The 21,543-nt window shown below is 47.9% G+C and overlaps 1 protein-coding gene across 1 annotated transcript in view; it reads left to right on the top strand.

Annotated features, from left to right (window-relative positions):
• Window positions 1–20,913, top strand: part of RNF43 (ring finger protein 43) — a 69,776-nt gene extending 48,863 nt beyond the window's left edge. Inside the window, exons 2-9 of the mRNA XM_053569114.1 lie at window positions 3,591–3,713; window positions 11,111–11,185; window positions 11,293–11,424; window positions 12,010–12,114; window positions 13,807–13,968; window positions 14,482–14,584; window positions 15,819–17,171; window positions 19,456–20,913. Of these exons, the coding sequence (XP_053425089.1) occupies window positions 3,591–3,713; window positions 11,111–11,185; window positions 11,293–11,424; window positions 12,010–12,114; window positions 13,807–13,968; window positions 14,482–14,584; window positions 15,819–17,171; window positions 19,456–19,499 (2,097 nt within the window). The 3' untranslated portion in view covers window positions 19,500–20,913. The remainder of the gene's footprint in view (window positions 1–3,590; window positions 3,714–11,110; window positions 11,186–11,292; window positions 11,425–12,009; window positions 12,115–13,806; window positions 13,969–14,481; window positions 14,585–15,818; window positions 17,172–19,455) is intronic.
• Window positions 20,914–21,543: the final 630 nt, after the last annotated feature.

The following is a 21,543-nucleotide window of genomic DNA, read 5'->3' on the forward strand; positions in this document are numbered from 1 at the left end:
AGAGGACAGGAGAAGCAAGCAGGAGGTAGAATTGTTAGAATTCGGTGATTAATTAGGTATTGGTGGGGTTAGGGAAGTTGGAGGCGATTAGGAGGACATCTGGCTTGGCTAATGGATAGTGGTTCCAGTCCCTAACGTAGGGGACATTGGAGGATTAGTTTTGGGGAATAGAGTTTAGTCTTGAACATGCTGAGTTTGAGGTGTCTCACTTAAGGTTCTTCAGGTAGAAAGTCCAGGGGGGCTGTTGGACATAATATGGAACTCAAAAGAAGACTAAGCCATGCATATGTAATCAGCAATCTCTATGTGGACACCGAGGCCACAGGATTGGCTGGGGTCACCAGAGAAAGCATGAAGTGTGAAAAGAGAAGAAGGTCTAAGAATCCCCGGGGGTTGCCACCACCACTTCAGGGACTTGTTTTTGGGACTTTATGCTTAAGTAAGGCGATTTTTCTGGGTCATACATTTGGGTAAAGGTATCATATTTTCAAAATCAAATGTAACTTATCTTACTTTTTCTCATGTTTTCTGATTTTTGCCACTTACTAGCTATGCAGTCTTAGAGATGTCACATAATCTTTCAGTGCCTTGGTCTCTTACCTTTAAAATGGGGGCAATAATAGTTTCTGCTTTATAGTGTTGTTACGAGAATGAAAAGAATTAATACACAAAGCTGCTTGGAACAATCACTGGCCCACAAGATTTACTCAATAAATATAAACTACTACCATCCTCATTGTCATTAGCACAGACAATGGACTGTTGGCTCGGTGTTTGTTTGAGTTCCATGACTCCAGAGGATGGAGTCAGAGCTGAATTCTAATCTTATGTGAACTTTATTTCTCTGAGCCTCTGAGTCTTCTCTTCTTTAAATGGGTGATAACACCTACCTCCTACTGAGATAACATCGAAAGCCCTAGCACACAAGAAGCTTTTACTGATAGTTAATTTCCTCCCTTTCCTTCTGTCCTTGTTAATTCAGAACCAGGTAAGTCTGGTGACTCTGACAGCAGGTGTTTTTTCCTTCCACCTTGTCAGAGGTGTCCTACAGTACAGCACTGCTCTGCAGAAGTTGGTTCCCCATTAAGGCCTGGGGGCAGAGTGCTGGTTAAATATTCACAAGTCCTACTGTATGGACTGCTCTCTTCCAGACTGACTTTCCCCCTCTCTCAGTTGACCGGGGCTCAGCAAGAGATGTCCCAAGCAGCAGACATCTGTTCTTCCTGAGGGAAGGTCTCACATCTTTGCCGTGTTGGACTAGCTGACTCCTCACCACACCAGACTGTGTTCTGCAGTCGGCAGAGGGACCCTTCTTAAATGCTCCGTGGCCTGACTCTTGCTAGTCTTTGTCTTTCCTTGTCTGCTGTTTTCCTTTTTATGCCAGGCCTGACATAAATCAGGCATAACTTAACATAAAGATAAGTTACATAAATCAAATGTAACTTATCTTACTTTTTCTCGTGTTTTCTGATTTTTGCCACTTACTAGCTATGCAGTCTTGGAGATGTCACATAATCTTTCATTGCCTTGGTCTCTTACCTTTAAAATGGGGGCAATAATAGTTTCTGCTTTATAGTGTTGTTACGAGAATGAAAAGAATTAATACACAAAGCTGCTCGGAACAAGATGGACCACCTGAAGTCCATCTCAGCCTTGTGCTGTGCCTCTGTGCCTCCATGGCTCAGCCTGGCTGCTTCCTCTGCCAAAATGTACCTGCCCACTGTAACCCCTTTGATTGGTCCACTAGGTGAACACATACCTAGTCAGCCCATAAGGAAGCTCTCAAGTCACCTCTTATAAAAACATCTCTGTCCTCCCATATGGGACTGTTACTCCACTCTCCATGTGCCCTCTCACAGGCCCTAGAACAAACTCGCATCGTAGCATCACAGCACAGTGTGTCTGCATGCTTGTCTTCCACCTTCTGACCTCCCCCGAGGCTCTGCAAGGAGCTTCTCTTATTCATCATTAATTCCTCAGTGTGTTATACAGTGTCCAGCACCAACAGGGCCTCCAGTGTTGGCAGAATGAAGAAATGAATGGATACATAGCTGGATACATGGACAGTCAGACTGATGGAGCTTGTGGAGATAGAGTCTTAGCCTGACTGAAGTGAGAAGAGTTCCAATCTTGTGCTCCAGCCTTTGTCTAGGTACAGGGGTGCATCACCTTTCTCCCACACTAAACTTGATCACCACCAGACTAGTAGTCAAATTCTGGGAGAAAGAGTGGCACTCCTTCCCATCTCAATACCCCCTGCCTAGAGATTTTTATTCACAAGGATACAATGCAAAGCTAGGTAGTACACATTTATTGAGAACCTACTGTGTTCAAGGGACTACAGTGAAACAGTGAGAAGAAATAGCCTGACATTGCTTTCAGAAAATGACGGTGCTTTTAAATCCATCATTGACATTATTATCCTCATAAACACTGTTATAAATTCAAGATTCTTGCAGGTTCCTTTGATGACTCTCCCCATAAGCCCTTCAGACCTCAGCAGCAGAGGACCGGGAAGTGTGGGCAGCTCTCTCTGGTAGAAAATTCATTTTTTGCCAGGAAATGTTGAGTTTCCACCATATAAGAGTCCCTGCCCCATACAATTATCCAGGAGCAAATAAATCATACTTTGTTCTCACAGCACTCTGACAGTTCATTTGGGAGAATCAGATTCAGATGGGTGTTAGCATCTTCTTGAATGAGAAGAGAGATGTTAAAGTCAGGCACTCTCTCATTCCTCACATCCCTGTCAGCTCCTCTTGGCCCACCTCACCTTCAGTCGTGGTTCAGCAGCAGCTGAGCTAGAGGCATGGGGCCTTGGACTGGACCTGCCACACCCTCAGAGCACATGGCTGAACTGCCTCATTCCTGGGGACAGGATGAGCTCCTAGGAATTCTGCTGTTAAAGGCTTAAGTCTCAGCCAAGTCTAATCCCAGGATAGTCTCTTTTCCCTGACTCTTGCTGGTCTTTGTCTTGCCAGCCTGGTCTGCTGTTTTCCTTTCTAATGTGCCAGGCCTGCCGCTTGCAGTCCATCTCAGCACCCTGCTTGATCCCAGCCTCGGCATGGGGCAAAGCACAGGGAGCAGTGAGAGTGGCCAGGCAGCACCAGTGAGGACACAGGCCTCTTGAGGGAGGCAGGACCAAGCACTGCCCCTGGGGAGCAGGAGGAAGGCAAGGTTCTGAGAACACTGATGTGGGCACACATGGGCTTTGGGGACCAGGTAGAAGGTAAGGAAGGGAGGGAGGCAGGGGCCAGAGGCAGAGCCCTCTACATCCTGCCAGTTTGGAAAAGTAGGGCTTAGGGTTGTTAGAGCTGCCCTACAGCGGGCTCATCATTTAGGCCCTGCCCGGCACTCCTCCCTCCCATCTGTGTCCACCTGCCTGTGTCCTTGGCCCTGGCATACATGAAATGACAACTAATGGTTACTAGCTTAACTGTGAGGCAGTTGGTAATAAGGCCCGCTCTTTCACAGCACCAAGACCTGCCCAGTTCCTGCCCAGAACAATGTAGAAGTGCTTGGCTCTCGCAGCTCACTCCTTCTGCTCCCTGGAGCCTCCCTAACCCAAGTCTGTCTGTCTTTCTCTGCAGTCCCATCCTCTGTACCTGTGCAATGCCAGTGATGATGACAACCTGGAACCTGGATTCATCAGCATCGTCAAACTGGAGAGTCCCCGACGGGCTCCCCGTCCCTGCCTGTCACTAGCCAGCAAGGTAGATTCACACTTGACCCTACACATGCCATGAACTTCATCCAGCTCTGGGTTGTGAGAGCCCCTGTGCTCTCCTAAGAGTGATGTCCCTCAGATTTTCTTAACCCATGGCTGGCCTGTGGGAGATGGAAATGCATGCCTCTGTCCTTCCTCCACCAACCAGCACCAGCAGAACTCTAACTTCATCCAGGCACCCTCCCCACCCCACCTCCTCCCCGCTCTCTTCTGAGTTCCTTCGGAGTTCTTCCCCTGCCCAGCACTAGAGCAAAGAGGGGGTGAGTTGTGTTCTTCTATATTTCAGAAATATTTCCTGAGTATTATTTAAAAACAGCAGAAACACAGGCAGTCCCTGAGTTACAAACATCTGACTTTATGCATAACTCGCTCTTACAAATGGAGGCTAAGTCCCTGAGTTATAAACATCCAACTTACATATGACTTGTACCTACAGAGGGAGGCTATTACAGGTGATAGGTAAATGTACCTGTTCCAACTTATATACAAATTCAATTTAAGAACAAACCTACAGAACCTATCTTATTTGCAGCCAGGGGACTGCCTGTAGAAGCCATTGCCCCTACCCTTAATAACTTCGTGCTTTTCCTCTGAGGTTGCAAACTGGTGGCCTGCAGGCTGGGTTTGGCTTACAGATGGGTCGAGTTTATGACTTTTCAAAATGTAAATGACTTTTCAAAATGTAAATTAATGGCCACAGTCCAAAATTTTAAATGTTAAAAAAATCCAGATTTTCAACTTCCTTGAAAGAAAGCACAAAAGCTCTGGCAGCACTCACCCTGCATTTCTGTGGGTTGACGGGGAAGCTGGGCTAGAGCGGCCTCTCTTGCAGCTGTGGCCACTCCTTTGCCATGTTCCACTGCAGCCTGCTGGCTCCTAGGCCCTGTAAGTCTTTGCCTGGGTGGCCTCTGCTTTAACTAATAATAACTGTTACTGTTTTCTGTATGCTACATGTGCCAGATGCACATGGGACAGATTCTTTGCATAATTATTTCACTTACCATAATTAGGGAAAGTTGACATTATTCTCTATTTGACCTGTGAGGCAAGGGAGGATCAGAAAAATTAAGTAACTTGCTAGGATGACATAATTAGGAAGGGGAAGAGCCGAGATTTGAACCAGCCCTGTCTGTTTCTCAAACTGAGGCTCTTAATCTCTCACCTTCCATTCTAGTTGTGAAAACTGAATGCACGTGTAGAGTGTATCTAGAGTGTGTGTGGCTCAACAGGTATGCTCCCAGAGCTGGGGAGAGAGGAGAGTGACAGCCCCAGCCTTTGTGGCAGCTTACTGTACTCAGGCCCAGATCCCTTGTGGATCCCCTCATTCTGCTGGGGGCTCAAGGAAACAGCCTGGATTCTCACCTCATCCAACGGAGGCCTGGCCTGGCTACGCTAATACAGAAGGGGGTCCCAGGGAGTGAGTAGGGGCAGGCAGGACACTTTGTGGGGGGCTGGAGAGAGTAGTGTCTCTGCAAGGCTTTGAGCAGGTTCCTTTGTGTGTGTGTGTGAGACCAGGTCTTCTTACTCTGTGACCCCAGCTAAAGTGCAGTAGTGTTGTCATAGCGCACTGTGCTCACAGCAACCTCACACTCCTGGGGTCAAGTGATCCTCTTACCTCAGCCTCCCAATTAGCTGTGAATACAGGCATGCATCACTGTGCCTGGCTAATTTCTCTATTTTTTTCATAGATGGGATCTTGCTTTTGCTGAGGCTTGTCTTGAACTCCAGGCTTCAAGCAATCCTCCTGCCTCAGCCTCCCAAAGTGCAAGTATTGCCGGCATGAGCCGTGGTGCCCAGCTCTGTGAGAGTCCTTAATGGCAGCAGAATTTTATTAGGCTGACGCTACTTTGCTTCTAGACATTTCATTTTCCTTGCTTTACAAATTAGGGACAAATATCATTCATTTATTCGTTTGGTAAGCAAGTTCTCAGTACTTGTTCTGTATTAGGTAGGGTGTGAGTAGAGTATGTGTGTGTGTGAGAGAGAGAAAGAGAGGCAGAGAGAGTGAGAAGAAAGGTGGAGGAGGAATGGTTCAGAGAAACCCTGCTGTTCTCTTTACCTATTATAAAAGAAATACATTCTGGAAACTTGACAGAAAAGTGTAAATAAGCTCACAGAAATATCTAAAATGGTGCCTGCCAGAGTTTCTGCGGTTCTTTTAAAGCAGCGCATAATTTCATATACCTGCAAACACTTGGCAAACTTTACCGTCGCATCCACATGGGAGGTTTTGTCCTTGCCCTCTGGGGGGCCACACTTGTATGGGAGAGATGAGCCGCGTGCACAGACACTGTGAAGTGAGGGAGGGCCCTGGAACTACTTAATCCAATCATGCCTTTGTTTCTATCACCATAAAATGGCACTTTTACTTCCTACCCCCATGACTCTTGTGAAGATGAAAGTAATGTGTGCCAAGTGCTAAACAATAACTGAGCTAAAACAAACACAAGAACAAAAACCACTAAGGGTTTAGAAGAAATCCCTTGGTTCTCACCCTGTGACCTCACTTGCTTCTTCCCCCTGCTCTGCTTGCCGCCCTCTCGCTGGGCTTCTCCTCATCACTCCATGGGAACTGCTCCAGCTCCAGTCTCCCCAGGGGCTTCCAGGTGGGTAGGTCCAAGGCTTCCCTCAGATCATGTTTTCTGAGTGGCCATGTATCCTGGGATCCTCTGGCTCAAAGGAGGGCTGTGAGAACAGTCATTTGGGTCTTTGAGCCACTTCTAATATTTCAGAAGTCCCACATGCTTAACTATAATTCCTGGTTTGGGCTGGGTGTGGTGGGTCACACTTGTAATCCTAGCACTCAGGGAGGCCAAGGTGAGCATATTATTTGACCTTGGAAGTTCAAGACCAGGGCAAGACCCTGTCTACTAAAAATAGAAAAAAGAAAAAAACCTATCTGGGTGTGGTGGCGCACACCTGTAGTCCCAGCTACTCAGGAGGCTGAGGCTATGATGCCAAAAACTCTACCCAGGGTGACAGAGTGAGACTCTGTCTCAAATAAATAAATAAATAAATAAATAATAAAATTATTGGTTTTTGCTTTTGGTTAGAATTCTATCAGTTCAATGTGCTAATACAAATTATCTCATGGGAAAATGAATCATATGTAATAAATATAGTTAGTTTGGTAGTTTGGTATTTGTTTTTTTTTTTAAATATGGCTCATGGGAGGCTGATGGGAAGTATAAGGAAAAGATGAGGTCTCAGGTGGGGAAACGTTTGGAGGTGACTGACTCTGTGTGTGGCTCTGCTTTGGCTTTTCCTAGCAGTGCCAATGGTGCTGTCACCACTGAGGGAGTAGGGCTCTTAAGCCAGATGGCCCTGGGTTTAAAGCCTGGTTTCTCCACCGCCTCTCAATGTGACCTGGACATTGTAGCTCACCTCTTGGGGCCTCTGTCCTCATCTGTAAAAGGAAAATAATAATGGGACTTATAAGAAGTTATGGGGATATAATGAGACAGTACAGACAGACACTCTTAGTCCTCTGCCAAGCACATAGTAACCACTCAGCATGTGATTGTAGTGACCATTACCGTCATCATCATTGGCATCCTCGTGCCATGGTTTTATTGTCAACAAGGTTGGGGTATCTTTTCTTCCATTTGTTAAGTCTTTTGTTCTACTCTGAAACCCTCACCATAATTCTTCTGGATTCCTCCATGCCTGTCACCAGTCTCAGGCATGGAGGAATCCAGACTACACCCTTCCCCCATGTAGTCACTCAGATTGGTTTCTGTTTCTTTATTAGCAGCTCCACAGCCATCCTGTGATAAGCCAGGCCCTTATCACCTCACGCCTGTACTAATACAGTGGTTTTTGCCTGGTAGAAGGAACTAGATCTGGAGACAAGCAGATGGGCCTTGCCTGACTTACTGTGGAGACCACTACCTGGTGCTTGTGAGCAGGCACTCTGGAGGCTGAAGTCCTGGGCGGAAATCCTGTCTTTACCACTTATCAGTTGGTGACCCTGGGCAAATTATTCAGTTTCTCTGAGCCATGATTTCCTCACTTCAAGAGTAGCGCTAATGACTTGTAGAGTTGTGCAGAGTAAATGTGATCATATATGCAAAGTACACAGTAATAGTTGATATAACAATAACTAACACTTAAGGAACACTTACACTATTCTAAGTGCTTTACATAGATTCATTTATGTAGTCCTCACAACAACCCTATTATTATCCCGTTTTACAGAAAGGAAAACTGAGACTTGCCCAAAGTCTCACAGCTAATAGTTGCGAGCAGAGCCCGGACTCAAACCTAGGCAGTATAGGCAGAATAGATTTCAGTACAGGTAATATCCCTTTCCTTCTTCCATTCACCCTTGCTTTCAAAACCAGATGAATCCCATTTTTTTATTGAATCTTTCCTGCCTGGCTTGGCCTGATCACAGTAAGAGTAAAAATCCCTCCCACCAGGGCATACCTCCACAAGATAGGGTCTCAGTTCATTGAAGATTTGTGTTGGATTTTGGGTGTGTTGGTGCAGGGAATAGTGAAAGGAACAGCATTCTGAAGTGAAAAAAGGTTTGGAAACTACTGTCCATTTCATTCATTTATGTTCTAGAATGTTATTATCAGTATTACAATTTTATGTATGTGCCTTGTCTCTGCAACTAGATTATGAGCTGTTCTGGAGGGCCTGGCCTTCCCTAGCTTGGTGCCCTGGGCATGGTAGGTGTTCAAAGTTTGGGTTTTTTTTTTTTTATTTGTTTGTTTGTTTTTTGAGACAGAGTCTCACTCTGTTGCCCTGGGTAATGCCATGGTGTCATCATAGCTCACAGCAACCTCAAACTCTTGGACTCAAGCAATCCTCTTGCCTCAGCCTCCCAAGAGCAGGGACTCTAGGCACCTGCCACTACGCCTGACTATTTTTTCTATTTTTTTTTTTTTTTTTTTTAGAGATAGTGTCTTGGTCTTGTTCAGGCTGGTCTTGAACTTCTGAGCTCAAGCAATCCACCCACCTCAGCCTCCCAGAGTGCTAGGATTATAGGCATCAGCCACCATGTCCTCAATTTTTGATGAGTAGGAGAGCTATAGCGACTATGTTCTGGAGAGGAAAATCTAAGGCCCAGTGAGTAAGAGACAGAATTTCAGCTCCTTCTCACCACCCTGTGTCATGGCTCTTGCTGCTGGGAGCTATGGGCAGCCTTGCTTGCTGACTTGAGGGCTGGCCAATTCCAAAGCTTCCAAAAAGATCTCTGGGTTGTCTTCCTAAAGTCCAGTCTTCCTGTCCTTATGGCCTGGCCACACTCTCTCTACCCTTCATGTTAGAGTCTAGAAACATTTTTTTCATTTCTGCTTCCCACTTTCTTGGGTGCAGGTGGACAAGGAGGCATGAGTAGTCCCAGATCTGTCCTCAAATCTTGCTGTTTATTCCTAGAACTCTGGATGCAGGAACCCACTGCCTGAAAGTCCTGTTTGTTTTCCCGTGGGCCAACTGTCCAAGCTCTTTGATCACTTTTACAACTTTGTAATTATGGGCTATAATGGGCCAGGGTGTTTGAATATCCTAGTAATTGCTTTCCACTGTTCTTACCCCAATCTTTCAAAGCAAGAGGGGTGGAGAAGAAAGAAAATCTCCTGAAAAGGAAGTCTTTGTCCTCCCTTATGCTCTTCCAGGCCAGGAGGGCCCACACTCTTCTTCTGGGGATAGGAAACCTAAGGCCTGGGAATCCTAATGCTGTGACTTCTGGGTGACCTCTCCTACTCCTTGGCAAACCCCCTGGAATGTGAGATTACTAGTAGGATTCCTTTTCCCCTGGTACTTCTCCTATACCCTTGCTTGGAGGGCTCTGAAGACTGGAGAGCTTCTTCTACCTGCCTAGAATAGCTCAGATGGGTAGAAGTGGGTGGGGGTAAGATGAAGCTATGATGTCTTGAGTTCTTTAGCAGATTCCACTCTGGTCTCCTGGGAATTTTTAGTCAGTTAGTCTGGTAAACCTGGGCCTAGGCTGGACTTACTTAGGTGCAGGTAGAGGGCCTAGCCCAGCTCTTGGAGGAAGAAGGGAAGGAAAAGGAAAGCTACCCTCTTGGCCAAAGTGGAATCCTCCTTCAGCTCTCCTTCCTGCAGGCAGTGGGTTCTGAGGGGTCCCCTGGGCTCTGCTACTGCCTGGGGAGTTGGAGTAGGGAGCCAGGAGCAAGAAGCTGCTCCCAGCCTGCCTGGCAGGAGACCTGCCCCAACAGGCTCTTCCTGGGAAGACAAGCAGAGATCAAAGTGCTAAGAGGGTGAGTAAGTCCCTGCACTGGCTCCTTTTTGCTGCCACCACTACTTGCAGAAGGGTTAACTCCTTCACTGCCTGCAAGAAGACCCCAGAGACTCAGCAGGGGCCCCAGGGGTGTGAGGCGCAGCCTGCTACTATTACAAGATGAGGTTTGTTCTGGGGAGGAAGGCTGGAGAGTGGCTGTGCTGGACAAGATACTCCGTACCCACGCCCAAGGCCAGGAGTGGCTCCCTCAGTGTCTGTGGTTGTTTGCCATTTGCCTGCACCCCACCCTCAGCTCTTATCTCCCTCTCCTGCCCCCACACACATCTCCCCTAGACTCCTGCTTTTATCCTCTTTCTGGCTCTGCTATGTCTTTTGCCTGGCCTGCTGGATTCCCCAGGACGGCTTGTGGAGCCCAGGTGAACAGGCCTGTGCACAAATGTACAGTTGTGTCTTTTGTGGAACAGCCTCTTGAAGTCTTCCTCACTCAAGTCTCTAATGCCACCATACAGCAGGGGACAAAGGCACAAACCATTAGAGAGAGACTTCTCTGAGTCCTTGAACTAGAGCCAGAGAAAGAGTTGGCAAACTAGAGTGTGGCAGAGAGAGAGAGCCCACAGATGAGATGAGGCTGGGGCTTTGCCATGGAGGTCTTGGATAAGAGTGGTGTCTTGGGCCCTTGGAACTTGGTCTGAGCTGGGGAGGTGCCCTGCAGGCTCTTCTTGTGAAGCCCAGCTCTGCTGTGAGAGAGATCTGCACTTCCCTGCTCTCCTCTCTATGTCCTCTTAGGGGTGCTGAGCACTCCCTGGTTTTTGTTCCCAGCCTTAGGAAAGGCAGACTGATTGAACCCTGATGGCAGGGAGCAGGGGCTGTGTCTTATTTGTCTTTAGCCCTACAGCAAGGTCCACCACCTGGCACCCAGTAAACCCAAGGGTTTGTTTCATTCCAAAGGAAAGACTGAATATTGTCTTTTGAAGGCAGTGGGGCCTTAGTGAGCTCAGGGGACAGGACAGGGGATCCTAGACCCAGTGACCCCTTACACGTATACATTTGAGTATACAGTGGTGCAGTGTGTGCAAAATCCTAGAAAGGTATGGATGTGTGAGGGGCTCAGGTTGGCCCTGGAGGGGCCGTTTCCTTCTCTGACTAGCTGAAACTCTGCCCCATATCTGCAGGCGCGGATGGCAGGTGAGCGAGGAGCCAGTGCCGTCCTCTTTGACATCACCGAGGACCGAGCTGCTGCTGAGCAGGTACCGGGGGCTCTTTGAGTATTAGAGGAGGGACTGGATGGAAGAAGATCAAGTTTTCAGGGGAGGGAGAAGTCACAGAAGCCCTGTGGATACTTTCTCTCCTGCAGCTGCAGCAGCCCCTGGGGCTAACTTGGCCAGTGGTGTTGATCTGGGGTAATGATGCGGAGAAGCTGATGGAGTTTGTGTACAAGAACCGAAAGGCCCATGTGAGGATCGAGCTGAAGGAGCCCCCGGCCTGGGTGAGCATGTCAGACCTCCAGACCCTGCCCCAGCACCTGACTTCATCTCTGCTTTGTCCCATGGCACCATCCACCAAAGCCCTGGGACTCCTGAAGGTGAAGGAAACGCTAGAAACCCCCTAGGCCAGCTTCCCCCATCAGCTGTGTGCTTCTGGGGAAGTTTCTCCTCATCTCTCAGCCTCATCTAAAGAATGAACCGATTGAGCCAGAGGAGTTCTAATTGTTTTCAGTTCTATGGTTTCATGGCATGGAATGGCAGAGCCAGAATGAAACCCTGGCCCCTCACCCCAACCCCTAACCCCTGTTTGAACTTCTCCACTGGCTAGCAACCTCACCCAGTTGTTCACTAGCAAGTAGCTCCCACCTTTCTTCTTTCCCCCAAGCACACAAGTTTTCAGATAGTACTTCTCACAGCTGACATCTGGAGGACTCTCTCCTGTGAGTGCCTTTGGGCAGAGAGGACCCATCTAATCCCACAGGGAACCTCCATCTGTGTGTATGTCTCCGGGATGCCTGTGTTTCCTCCCAAATAGGCCCAGTTCCTTCTAAAAGTCTGACTCTTTCCCTCTCTGCTTACTCCCCCAGCCAGATTATGATGTATGGATCCTCCTGACAGTGGTGGGCACCATCTTTGTGGTCATCTTGGCTTCGGTGCTGCGCATCCGGTGCCGTCCCTGCCACAGCAGGCCGGTGAGCACTGTGGGCTCTCTGGGGGAGCTGGACGTATGTATGTAAGTGGGAGGGTGGAGAGCAGGAAGAAGAAAATGAGGAAGGCAGGCATTCCTTTATGCCCATGAAACAGTTTACATCTGAATACCCCAGCATCTGTTTTAGTTGATTTCCAGCAGCCTCTCCCCGTACTGCTCATTCATTCATTCAGCAGACTGAGATCCTATCATGTGTAAGGCACTGTTTGAAGTGTTACCACATTGAAAAAAAAAATGACCAAAAATGTCCTGTCCTGCAGGAGCTTTTATTCTAATAACAGGAGACAGACAATAAACAAAATAAACAAGGAAAATATTATAATATTTTAGACATGTTTTCTGTAATATGTGTTACAGAGAAAAATGAAATTGCAAAAGGGGCCAGTCGTGGTGGTTCATGCCTATAATCCCAGCACTTTGGGATGGGGTAGCAGGAGGATCACCTAGGAATTTGAGACCAGCTTGGGCAACAAAGAAAGACCCCACTTCTACAAAAAATTTGACAATTAGCTGGGCAGGGTGGCATGCACCTGTAGTCCCAGCTACTCAAGAGGTTGAGGCAGAAGGATTGCTTGATGCCAGAAATTTGAGGTTACAGTGAGCTATGATTGTGCCACTGCACTCTAGCCTGTCTCTAAAAAAAAAAAAAATTGCAAAGGGGAGAAGGAATGCATGGGGAAAGGGTAAATTTCAAAGCAAGTTTATGGAATGCTGTGTGGAAAGGCGACATTATGGCAAAGACCCTAAGTGGGTAAGGGGCTAATATGCACAGGTATCTGGGGGGAAAGTGATTGAAACAGAGATAGCAGTAAGTACAAAGGCTCTGAGCCAGAAGTATGCCTGGCACTCCTGAGGAATAGTGGGAAAACTATGTGGCTGGAATAGAGTGAGAGAAGAGGGTGGAATAGGAGGTGGGGGCTTCGTTGGATTGGATTGGACTGGATTGGATTGGATGGTTTAGGCCATTCGTTTTTTTCACTCTGGGTCAAATGGGAGCTGTTGGAGTGTTTTGAGAGAAGGGGTGCCATGATCTAATTTCATGTTCAATGTGATTGCTCTTGTAATGAGAATAGACTATAGGGAGGCAAGATACCAGCTCAGAGGCTATTACAGGTATCTGGGTGAGTTAGGGAGGTAGCATTGAAATGGTGAGAAATAGTTAAATTGTGGACATATTTTGAAAGCAAAACCAACAGGTTTAGTGGTTTACTCATGGATTAATTGTGGGGTGTAAGACAGAAGAGTCAGGAATGACACCAAGATTTCTGGCCAGAGCAATTAAAAGAATGGAATTGCCATTTGCTGAAATGGAGAAGACTCGGGGAAGACAGGTGTGTGTTTGGGAGTGGCTAATAGGATTATGAGTTTGTTTTGGGGCATGTTAAGTTTGTCCTGCCTATTAGATGTCCAAGTTGAGATGCCAACCAGCAGTTGGATAAACAGTTTGTCTTGTGGGTCATCAGGGCAGAAAGCTAATGGTATGAGCAGGTGGATGGGCTGGGAGGGCTTGGCCTGCTTGGCAGAGCCATGTATGAGCTCAAAGGGGACAAACTCCCAGGGATGGTCAATTGGCTGTGTGATCTGACTGTGTGACAAGGAACTGAATCCAACTCGGGGTCCAGGGGTGAGGGAAGAAGGGCCCTTCTCCCATTCTGAGCACCATTCCTCTGCCCAGGATCCTCTGCAGCAGCGAACAGCCTGGGCCATCAGCCAGCTGGCCACCAGGACATACCAGGCCAACTGCAGGAGGGCCCATGTGGAGCAGCCAGACTCAGGTAGCAGCTGCAGCTCTGCCCCTGTGTGTGCCATCTGCCTGGAGGAGTTCTCTGAGGGCCAGGTAAGGCAGGCCTTGTGATTCACCTCTGTGACCAGATCAGGGAGGGAGATTGAAGCTGTGGTGTGGGTAGGCAGGCTTAGGGCCATAAGGGGAGCCCTGGCTACATCTGTGTCCTATGTGTCCTGCAAAGGGCCCAGGTAGGGGATTGCCCTGAGGTTTGGTCATTGCCTGCTGGCCTGCCAGTGAAAGAGCACCACTGTTTGTTCAGAGTGTACCATGTGCCAGGCTACAGTGGTACTTTACCAGCACTATCTCATTTTAACCTCATGGCAGTGAAGGGTGGGGATATATTAGTTTTTTATCCTCATTTTACAGCAAAAAACTTGTATGAGGCCATGCAGCTAAGTGCAAAATTCAGCTTTGATACTAAAGTTCATACCTTTTCTATTCTACTGTGAGGTCATTTGCAAATAGGTGATAGCAAGAAGGAGAGGTCAGAGGGAATCAGGGGAATTTTCTGTTTCCTGGCCTCTCTACAGAAACCTTTGATTTGGGCTCCCTTTTTTCCTCCAGGAGTTACGGGTCATTTCCTGCCTCCATGAGTTTCATCGTACCTGTGTGGACCCCTGGCTACACCAGCACAGGACTTGCCCCCTCTGCATGTTCAACATCGTAGGTAGGAGGTGGGCCAAGGACTTCCCTATGTGCAGGCAGATGGGTCTAGAACATGGCTTCCCTTTGAGAAAGGGGAAAAAAAACAGAACTTCCATGGCAGCCATTTACACTGTGGACTTCTTAAGAGTGCCTTGGCTGAGGGAGAGGGCTTTTCACAAGGTAGACACCTTTATTATAATGTACTCAATACTATTATGAAACCAATATATAAACACATTCATATGAATGATAAAATACAAAGATAGTCCAGAAAGAAAAAGGGGAGAGGAGGGAGGGGGGGAGGGTATCTGGCGAGATCTCACTTAATGTACACAATGCAAGGGTACATTTCAAAACAACTAAGAGTATATTATAAATGTTCCACAAAAATAAGTAAGTGAGGTGATGGTTATGTTAATGAGTTTGATTTAAGCATTCCACATTGTAGATCAAATCATCATATTGTATCCCATAAATATATATAGTTATGATTTAATACAAATTAAGTTAAAAATAAAAAAAATTATTTTGTAGCTGGGCATGGTGGCTCATGCCTGTAATCCTAGCACTTTGGGAGGCCAAGGCAGGAGGATTAGGAGGTTAGGAGTTTGAGACCAACCTAAGCAAGAGTGAGATACTGTCTCTACAAAAAATAGAAAAAATTAGCTAGATGTTGTGGTGGGTGCCTGTAGTCCCAGCTACCTGGGAGTCTGAGGCAGGAGGATCACTTAAGCCCAAGAATTTGAGGTTGCTGTGAGCTATGATGATACCACTATACTCTAGTTGGGGTGACAGAGTGAGACTCTGTCTCAAAAAAAGAAAAAATTATTTTGTAACACCTTAGTTCATTGTAAATCTGAGGGACTTAGATATTTATTATTCAAATTTTCTGGTGATAAAGTATCCTATTCTAACAAAAACAGCATATGTTATGACAATTTTCTAAAAGGTAACAGTGAAATAAATATCTAGAGGAAAGAGAACTTTTTTCCAGCAGTGGGCTAGCAGTGGCCCTGGGTGAAAGAGCCCCACATGACTGGTGGGAGGAGCAGAGATTGACATGTACAGTGGGATTCCCAGGGCCGACACAACTAAGGGAGTCCTGGGGCACAGGCAGATGAAGATATCCTTGGTCCCTCAGACTCAGGCTCACAGCTACACAGAGTCCAGCAGGTCAGCTACAGACACACTTCTCTGAATGCCTTCTCTGTGGGTTTGTAAAGTTAAACACCTGTGTTCTTGTTTCTCTTTTCCAGAAGGAGATTCATTTTCCCAGCCCCTGGGACGCTCTCGAACTTACCAAGAACCAGGCCGGAGACTCCATCTCATTCGCCAGCATCCTGGCCATGCTCACTACCACTTTCCTGCTGCCTACCTTTTGGGCCCTTCCCGTAGTGCAATGGCTCAGCCCCCACAACCTGGTCCCTTCCTGCCATCCCAGGAGCCAGGCATGGGCACCCGGTACCACCGCCTCCCCAGAGCTGCACATTCCCGGCTTCCAGGCGAACAGCAACGCCTGGCAGTGGCCCAGCACCCCTTTGCACAGGCCTGGGGACTAAGCCGCCACCAGTGTACCTCCCAGCACCCCACAGCTTGCCCGGTGCCCCTGCGCCGGGCCAGACCTCACGATAGCAGTGGGTCTGGAGAAAGTTATTGCACGGAACGCAGTGGATACCTGGCAGATGGGCCAGCAAGTGACTCCAGCTCAGGGCCCTGTCATGGCTCTTCCAGTGACTCAGTGGTCAACTGCACAGACATCAGCCTTCAAGGCATCCATGGCAGCAGTTCTACTTTCCGCAGTTCCCTGAGCAGTGACTTTGACCCCTTGGTGTACTGCAGCCCTGAAGGGGATCCACAGAGGGAGGAGACACAGCCTCGCATAACCTCTCGGCCTCGTTCCCTGGACTCAGTGGTGCCCACAGGGGAAGCTGAGGTTTCCAGCCATGTCCACTACCACCGCCACCGGCACCACCACTACAAAAAGCGGTTTCAGTGGCGCGGCAGGAAGCCTGGCCCAGAAACTGGGGTCCTGCACTCCAGGCCTGCTGTTCCTCAGACACAGCCCCAGCAAGAGCCACCTTCTTCTGATCAGCAAGTCATCAGGTCCAACCCAGCAGCTCCTTCTGGAGAGTTCTCCAACCTACAATGGCCCACGGCCCTCCCTGAGCTCCCTGACCCAATGGAAGCCTCCAGCCCCTGCCCCAATCCTAGCGGTCTCTTCAGCTTACAGAAATCCACCTTCTCTGTCCGACACCCACAGAGGAAACGGCGGGCGGGTCTTTCAGAGCCCACCCCAGCCTCTCAGCCCCAGGACTTGACTGTGCACCCAAGTTGCCAGATTTTTCCCCATTATAGCCCTGGCCTGGCATATTCCTTGTCCCCGGAGGCTCACCCATTGATCTTTGGACCTCCAGGCCTGGACAGGAGGCTGCTACCAGAAACTTCAGTCCCCTGTTACTCAAATTCACAGCCAGTGTGGTTGTGTCTGACTCCACGTGGGCCCCTTGGACCACACCCACGTGGGGAGGGACCTTCTGAATGGAGTTCTGACAACCCCGAGGGCAGGCCATGCCCTTACCCACACTGCCAGGTGCTGCCAGCCCAGCCTGGTGAGTTTTCAGGGGAAGCACGTGTGGTCGGGAGAGGAGCCTAGAGCTAGACATCGCAAGAAAAATGAAGTCAGCCAATAAGGGGCTGATGGAGGTTGAGAAAGGATACAGAAGAGGTGATATTCAAAACACTGAACCATCAGCACAGCATAGCATGCTGCCTTTGTCAGGTGCCAGATCACACGGAGGTCACAGGGAAGGTACTAATGTGGCTAAGACATCAGAAAGGCACCTGGAGTCATTTGGGGCTGCAGTTCAAACATAAATATCTAAATATTGTAATAATTGGTACAAATCTACTGAGGCTCACAGCGCAATATTAGCCGCAAATACAAAGCGAGCCAAGAAGTGTTCCTTGGAGGGAACATGCTCTTGTAAGAGAAATAATTATAGATAACCTTACTGCTAGGCTACATAAGAAGAGCTGCGTAAATGATGAGAAAAAAATAGAAAACATAGGAGGTAGCTGGGCATTGTGGCAGGTGCCTATAGTCCCAGCTACTCGGGAGGCTGAGGCAAAAGAATCACTTAAGCCCAAGAGTTTGAGATTGCTGTGAGCTGTGATGCCACGGCACTCTACCCAGGGCGACATAGTGAGACACTGTCTCAAACAGAAAGAAAGGAGGTTCCCAGCAGCCCTGTTGGTCCTTGGCTCACTCTCCCCTTACGGTGAGAGGACAAGCAGGACATCCCTTCCACACATCTTTATTAGTAAGACTAGCCTCATTTTGTTGGAGACTCAGTGTATCCCTGTATTATAATCAATGGTGATAATGTCAGTTCTTAGCTTTAACTTGTTATTTATCTACCCAAATACTCCTCTTCCCCTCTTGGGGCCTTCTACTTCCCACTCTTCCTCATCTTCCATTGTGCGGATAGCACAGTCATAGCTGGGAGAATCCCTTCTACCCCAAAAGTGGACCCAAAGATTCTGAAATATAGGATCGCCCAGTCCAGGAATCTTACAGGCAGACCTTGGGAGAACTGTTTTCATTCATTCATTTCTTCATTAATTTCCTCCCTCCCTTTCTCTGTCCTTTCTTCATTCTCATTGTATGCTTGCTTTGTGGTGGGATCCAGGCTGGGCTCTGAGGACATGGGACTTGCCAACCAGGAACCGAGGTCCATGGAGAGACAGGCATGCAGACAGTTACAGTCCAGCAGATGATGCAAGCCTTGTGTATGATGATTCTGTTTGGACCCTGTCATGGATGTACTTGCAGTGCTACGAGCACCAGACACCACCCTCCTTTTCTCCCAAACTCAGAAGTAGTGTCAGTGCCTCCCATTTCCTTGCTCACATCCAGTTCCAGTGAGGGTCAGGCTCTGTTAACTGTATTTCTGCCAGCTTGCTCATATTCTGAAACTGTGGGCCTGCCAGTCTGTGTGTTGGTGTAGCCTAAAGCTCATGCAGGAGCCTCCTAGCTCTCCACTTCCCTCTTACAGGCTGCACATCCAGTATCGTATCCCACAGAGCTGTGCAGCACAGCTCCCCTACTTCCCTACTCTCCACACTGCTGCCAGAGTCTTCTGCTTTACAGGAAACTGTCCAAAAATCTTTAAAAGTTCTGTTTTGTCCACAATTAAGGAAAAATCCAACCTGCTGTGGCCTTCAAGGCTCCAGTACCAGCCAGCCTACTTTTTCCATGCATTTTTCCTTCCCAGCCTTATTTTCAGTTCTTTCCCTTCCCTTTGCCTGCCTCATGCTTTAGCTAAACTGGATAAATACTTCTTGTAGCTCCTGAAGCCCAGAATATCCTCCTGCCTTCCCTATTTCCATAATTCTAATTATTGGCTATTCCTGCAGGACCAGCTCATTTATTTCCCACTTCTGGGAAGGCGTTCCTGATTGCTGCACTTGGACATGGTCCCTCCCCTTCCTTGCTGCATCTCTCATGACCTCTGTCCGGCCTACTGGCATGACAGCCATTTGCATGCACACCTTCTCCTCTATGAGGAATCAGCCTCTTGCTTATTCCTTTTGTTCTTTTATTTGGCACATGGTAGCAGGCCAAATTCACAATGCTTAATATTTATTGGGTGAATGAATGAATAGTAAGTATTACTGGTTGCTCCATGTGTTTTTCTTTCTCTAGATTTGTTTTTCTGCCCCCTGCGTCCAACTGGGGCTTTCTCGACTGTCAATCTAGTTACCCTTTCCAGAAACATTCCCTGCTCCTCCCTTTCTGTGGTCCCATCTCAGCCACCCTGTCCTGCAGATGGGCGAAGCAGGAACCTGGCCTGATTCTCAATGACTTCTTTCCTCTCCTCTTTCTATATACAGGCTCAGAGGAGGAGCTCGAGGAGCTGTGTGAACAGGCTGTGTGAGATGTTCAGGTCTAGTTCCAACCAAGACTCTGCTCTGGATGACTCTGGGGCCTACCTGGTACAGAGTCCTGCTCCTGGAAGAAGAAAGGACCTTGGCAAACATCCCTTTTTTCACCACATTTCCTGGAAGCAATGAAAGAGGAGTGGTGATGGTGGGGGATGGGAGGTGCTGTTTCCTGCTCCCAGTTTCAGACCTTGTCTGCAGAACACATCTGCAGTACAACAACTCGTGTGTGCAGCCAGGCAACCAGCTACTGCCTGCGTGCATGTGTGGGCTGGATCCCGTGAAGGCTTAGTGTTTTCAGGGCAGAAAGCTTGGTAGGGATAGGTAGGTGTGACAGAGGTGCTGCTCCTTCTCCCAGTCCTACAAGGTCTCCCTTGTCCCAGGCCTCGTATTCATACCAGCTAACGGGTTCAGCAGAATGCACAACCCCTTATTACCTGTTTCCTCAGCAGAGCTTTGGCCCCTCCACAGTAAAGCTGCTACATCAGGGGCAACTCTGGTTCTATCATTTTCCTTCTTCATCAAAAGGACATCAAAAGGAGCATAGGTTAGCCCTGAGCCTTAAAAAGAGGGATCTCTGAAGCTTTTTCAGGCAGGGCCTGCCCTGGTGCATAAGGGAGGATGTTTCTCCTTTCTTGTCCTTAAATGGTTCTTAAATTGTCAGAGCCACTATATTAAGTCAGAGTGGAAGCTCTGGGAAGCCAAGATGTGGAGTTCTAAACCTGAGGTGGGTTCATCACCTGAAGGACCTGGAATAAAGCCACTGATCTTCAAATTCCCTGTGACTCCAGCAGCCAGAGTTCCTCTGGGAGTTGGCAGTAGGGATAAAAAAATCTTCCTTGAAGGTCTCCTATCTCAAAGTCCCAAAGGAGAGAATTTCTGCTGGACTTCATCTGGGAAGAGAGAGGATGGAATGAAGGTAGAAAAGGCAGAAAGCAGAGACAAAGACTTTTTCTCTAGAAGTTTTGTTTCAGAGCAGGGATGGAGAGCAGAGGAAAAGCAAAGTGTGACCTTGGGTTTGGAGGGCTCAGAAGCCCAACTCCCTCAGTATAAGCCACACAGGCCGAGGACCCACAGGATGTTGTGTATGCCAGAGTATAGTTGGGCAGGGAGTCTAGGCCTAGCAGCTTATACCAAGTGGGCAAGGGCTGCAGGGCCTCCTGAGGATGACAATCATCCAGGGCAGCCTGACTATTGCTGGTCCCTCAGGCATTATCTCATTTGGAATGTGAATGTGGGGGCAGAGTGGACACACACAAGATCCCACTTGGGAACCTTCTTCCCTTAGACAGTGGGGAGAATAGCATGTGAGCACCCACGTGGGTATTTATATCTGAACCAGACAGAAAGACACTTGAATCAGGCACTATGTTGAAAAATGTATTTATTTGCTAATATATTTATCCATAAATGCAATCCAGTCTCGTGGTTTTGTTCTGTCATGACTGTCACTCAGGGTAACAACTTCATCTCCTACATGAAGAGAAATCATCTCTGATATTAGAGGCTAGGCTCTGATTTGTGAAAGGATGGGGTAGTAGGCTTGGCAACAAGAACTGGTTTGTAAGCTCCTAAAAACACTGGCTTAGTGAGATTGAGGAAGCAGCATGACCGGATTCTCATGGTGGGTCAGTCATGTTATTGTACGGTTCACTCCACGCTTCAATGTCTGATGCTTCAGTGACTTAACTTTGTGACCTTGGGCAAATACTCTGTGCCTCACTTTTTGCATCCATAAAATGAACCTACTTCACAGTTATTGCAGAGTTTACAAGAGATAGCAAAGAAAACACATTCCAAAGTGGAAAGTTATTATTCAGTGATAGAAAACATCCGAACCCCAGTCACAGAGCCCACAGCATGGAACCAGCAACAAGAAGCAGGCCTGCCTTGAAGAAACTCAGTTTCAATCAGGAGGATGCAATGCAAGGACAGAACAGCAGGGCCTGAAACGTTTTATATCCCACAGCTCCCATTCAGATAAACACAAATATCCAGGCTCTGCCTACACACCTGGATATTCAGGACAGAGAGCAGGTG

Source organism: Nycticebus coucang, chromosome 18 (genome assembly GCF_027406575.1).
Source record: "Nycticebus coucang isolate mNycCou1 chromosome 18, mNycCou1.pri, whole genome shotgun sequence".
In the NCBI taxonomy this organism is placed as follows: domain Eukaryota; kingdom Metazoa; phylum Chordata; class Mammalia; order Primates; family Lorisidae; genus Nycticebus; species Nycticebus coucang.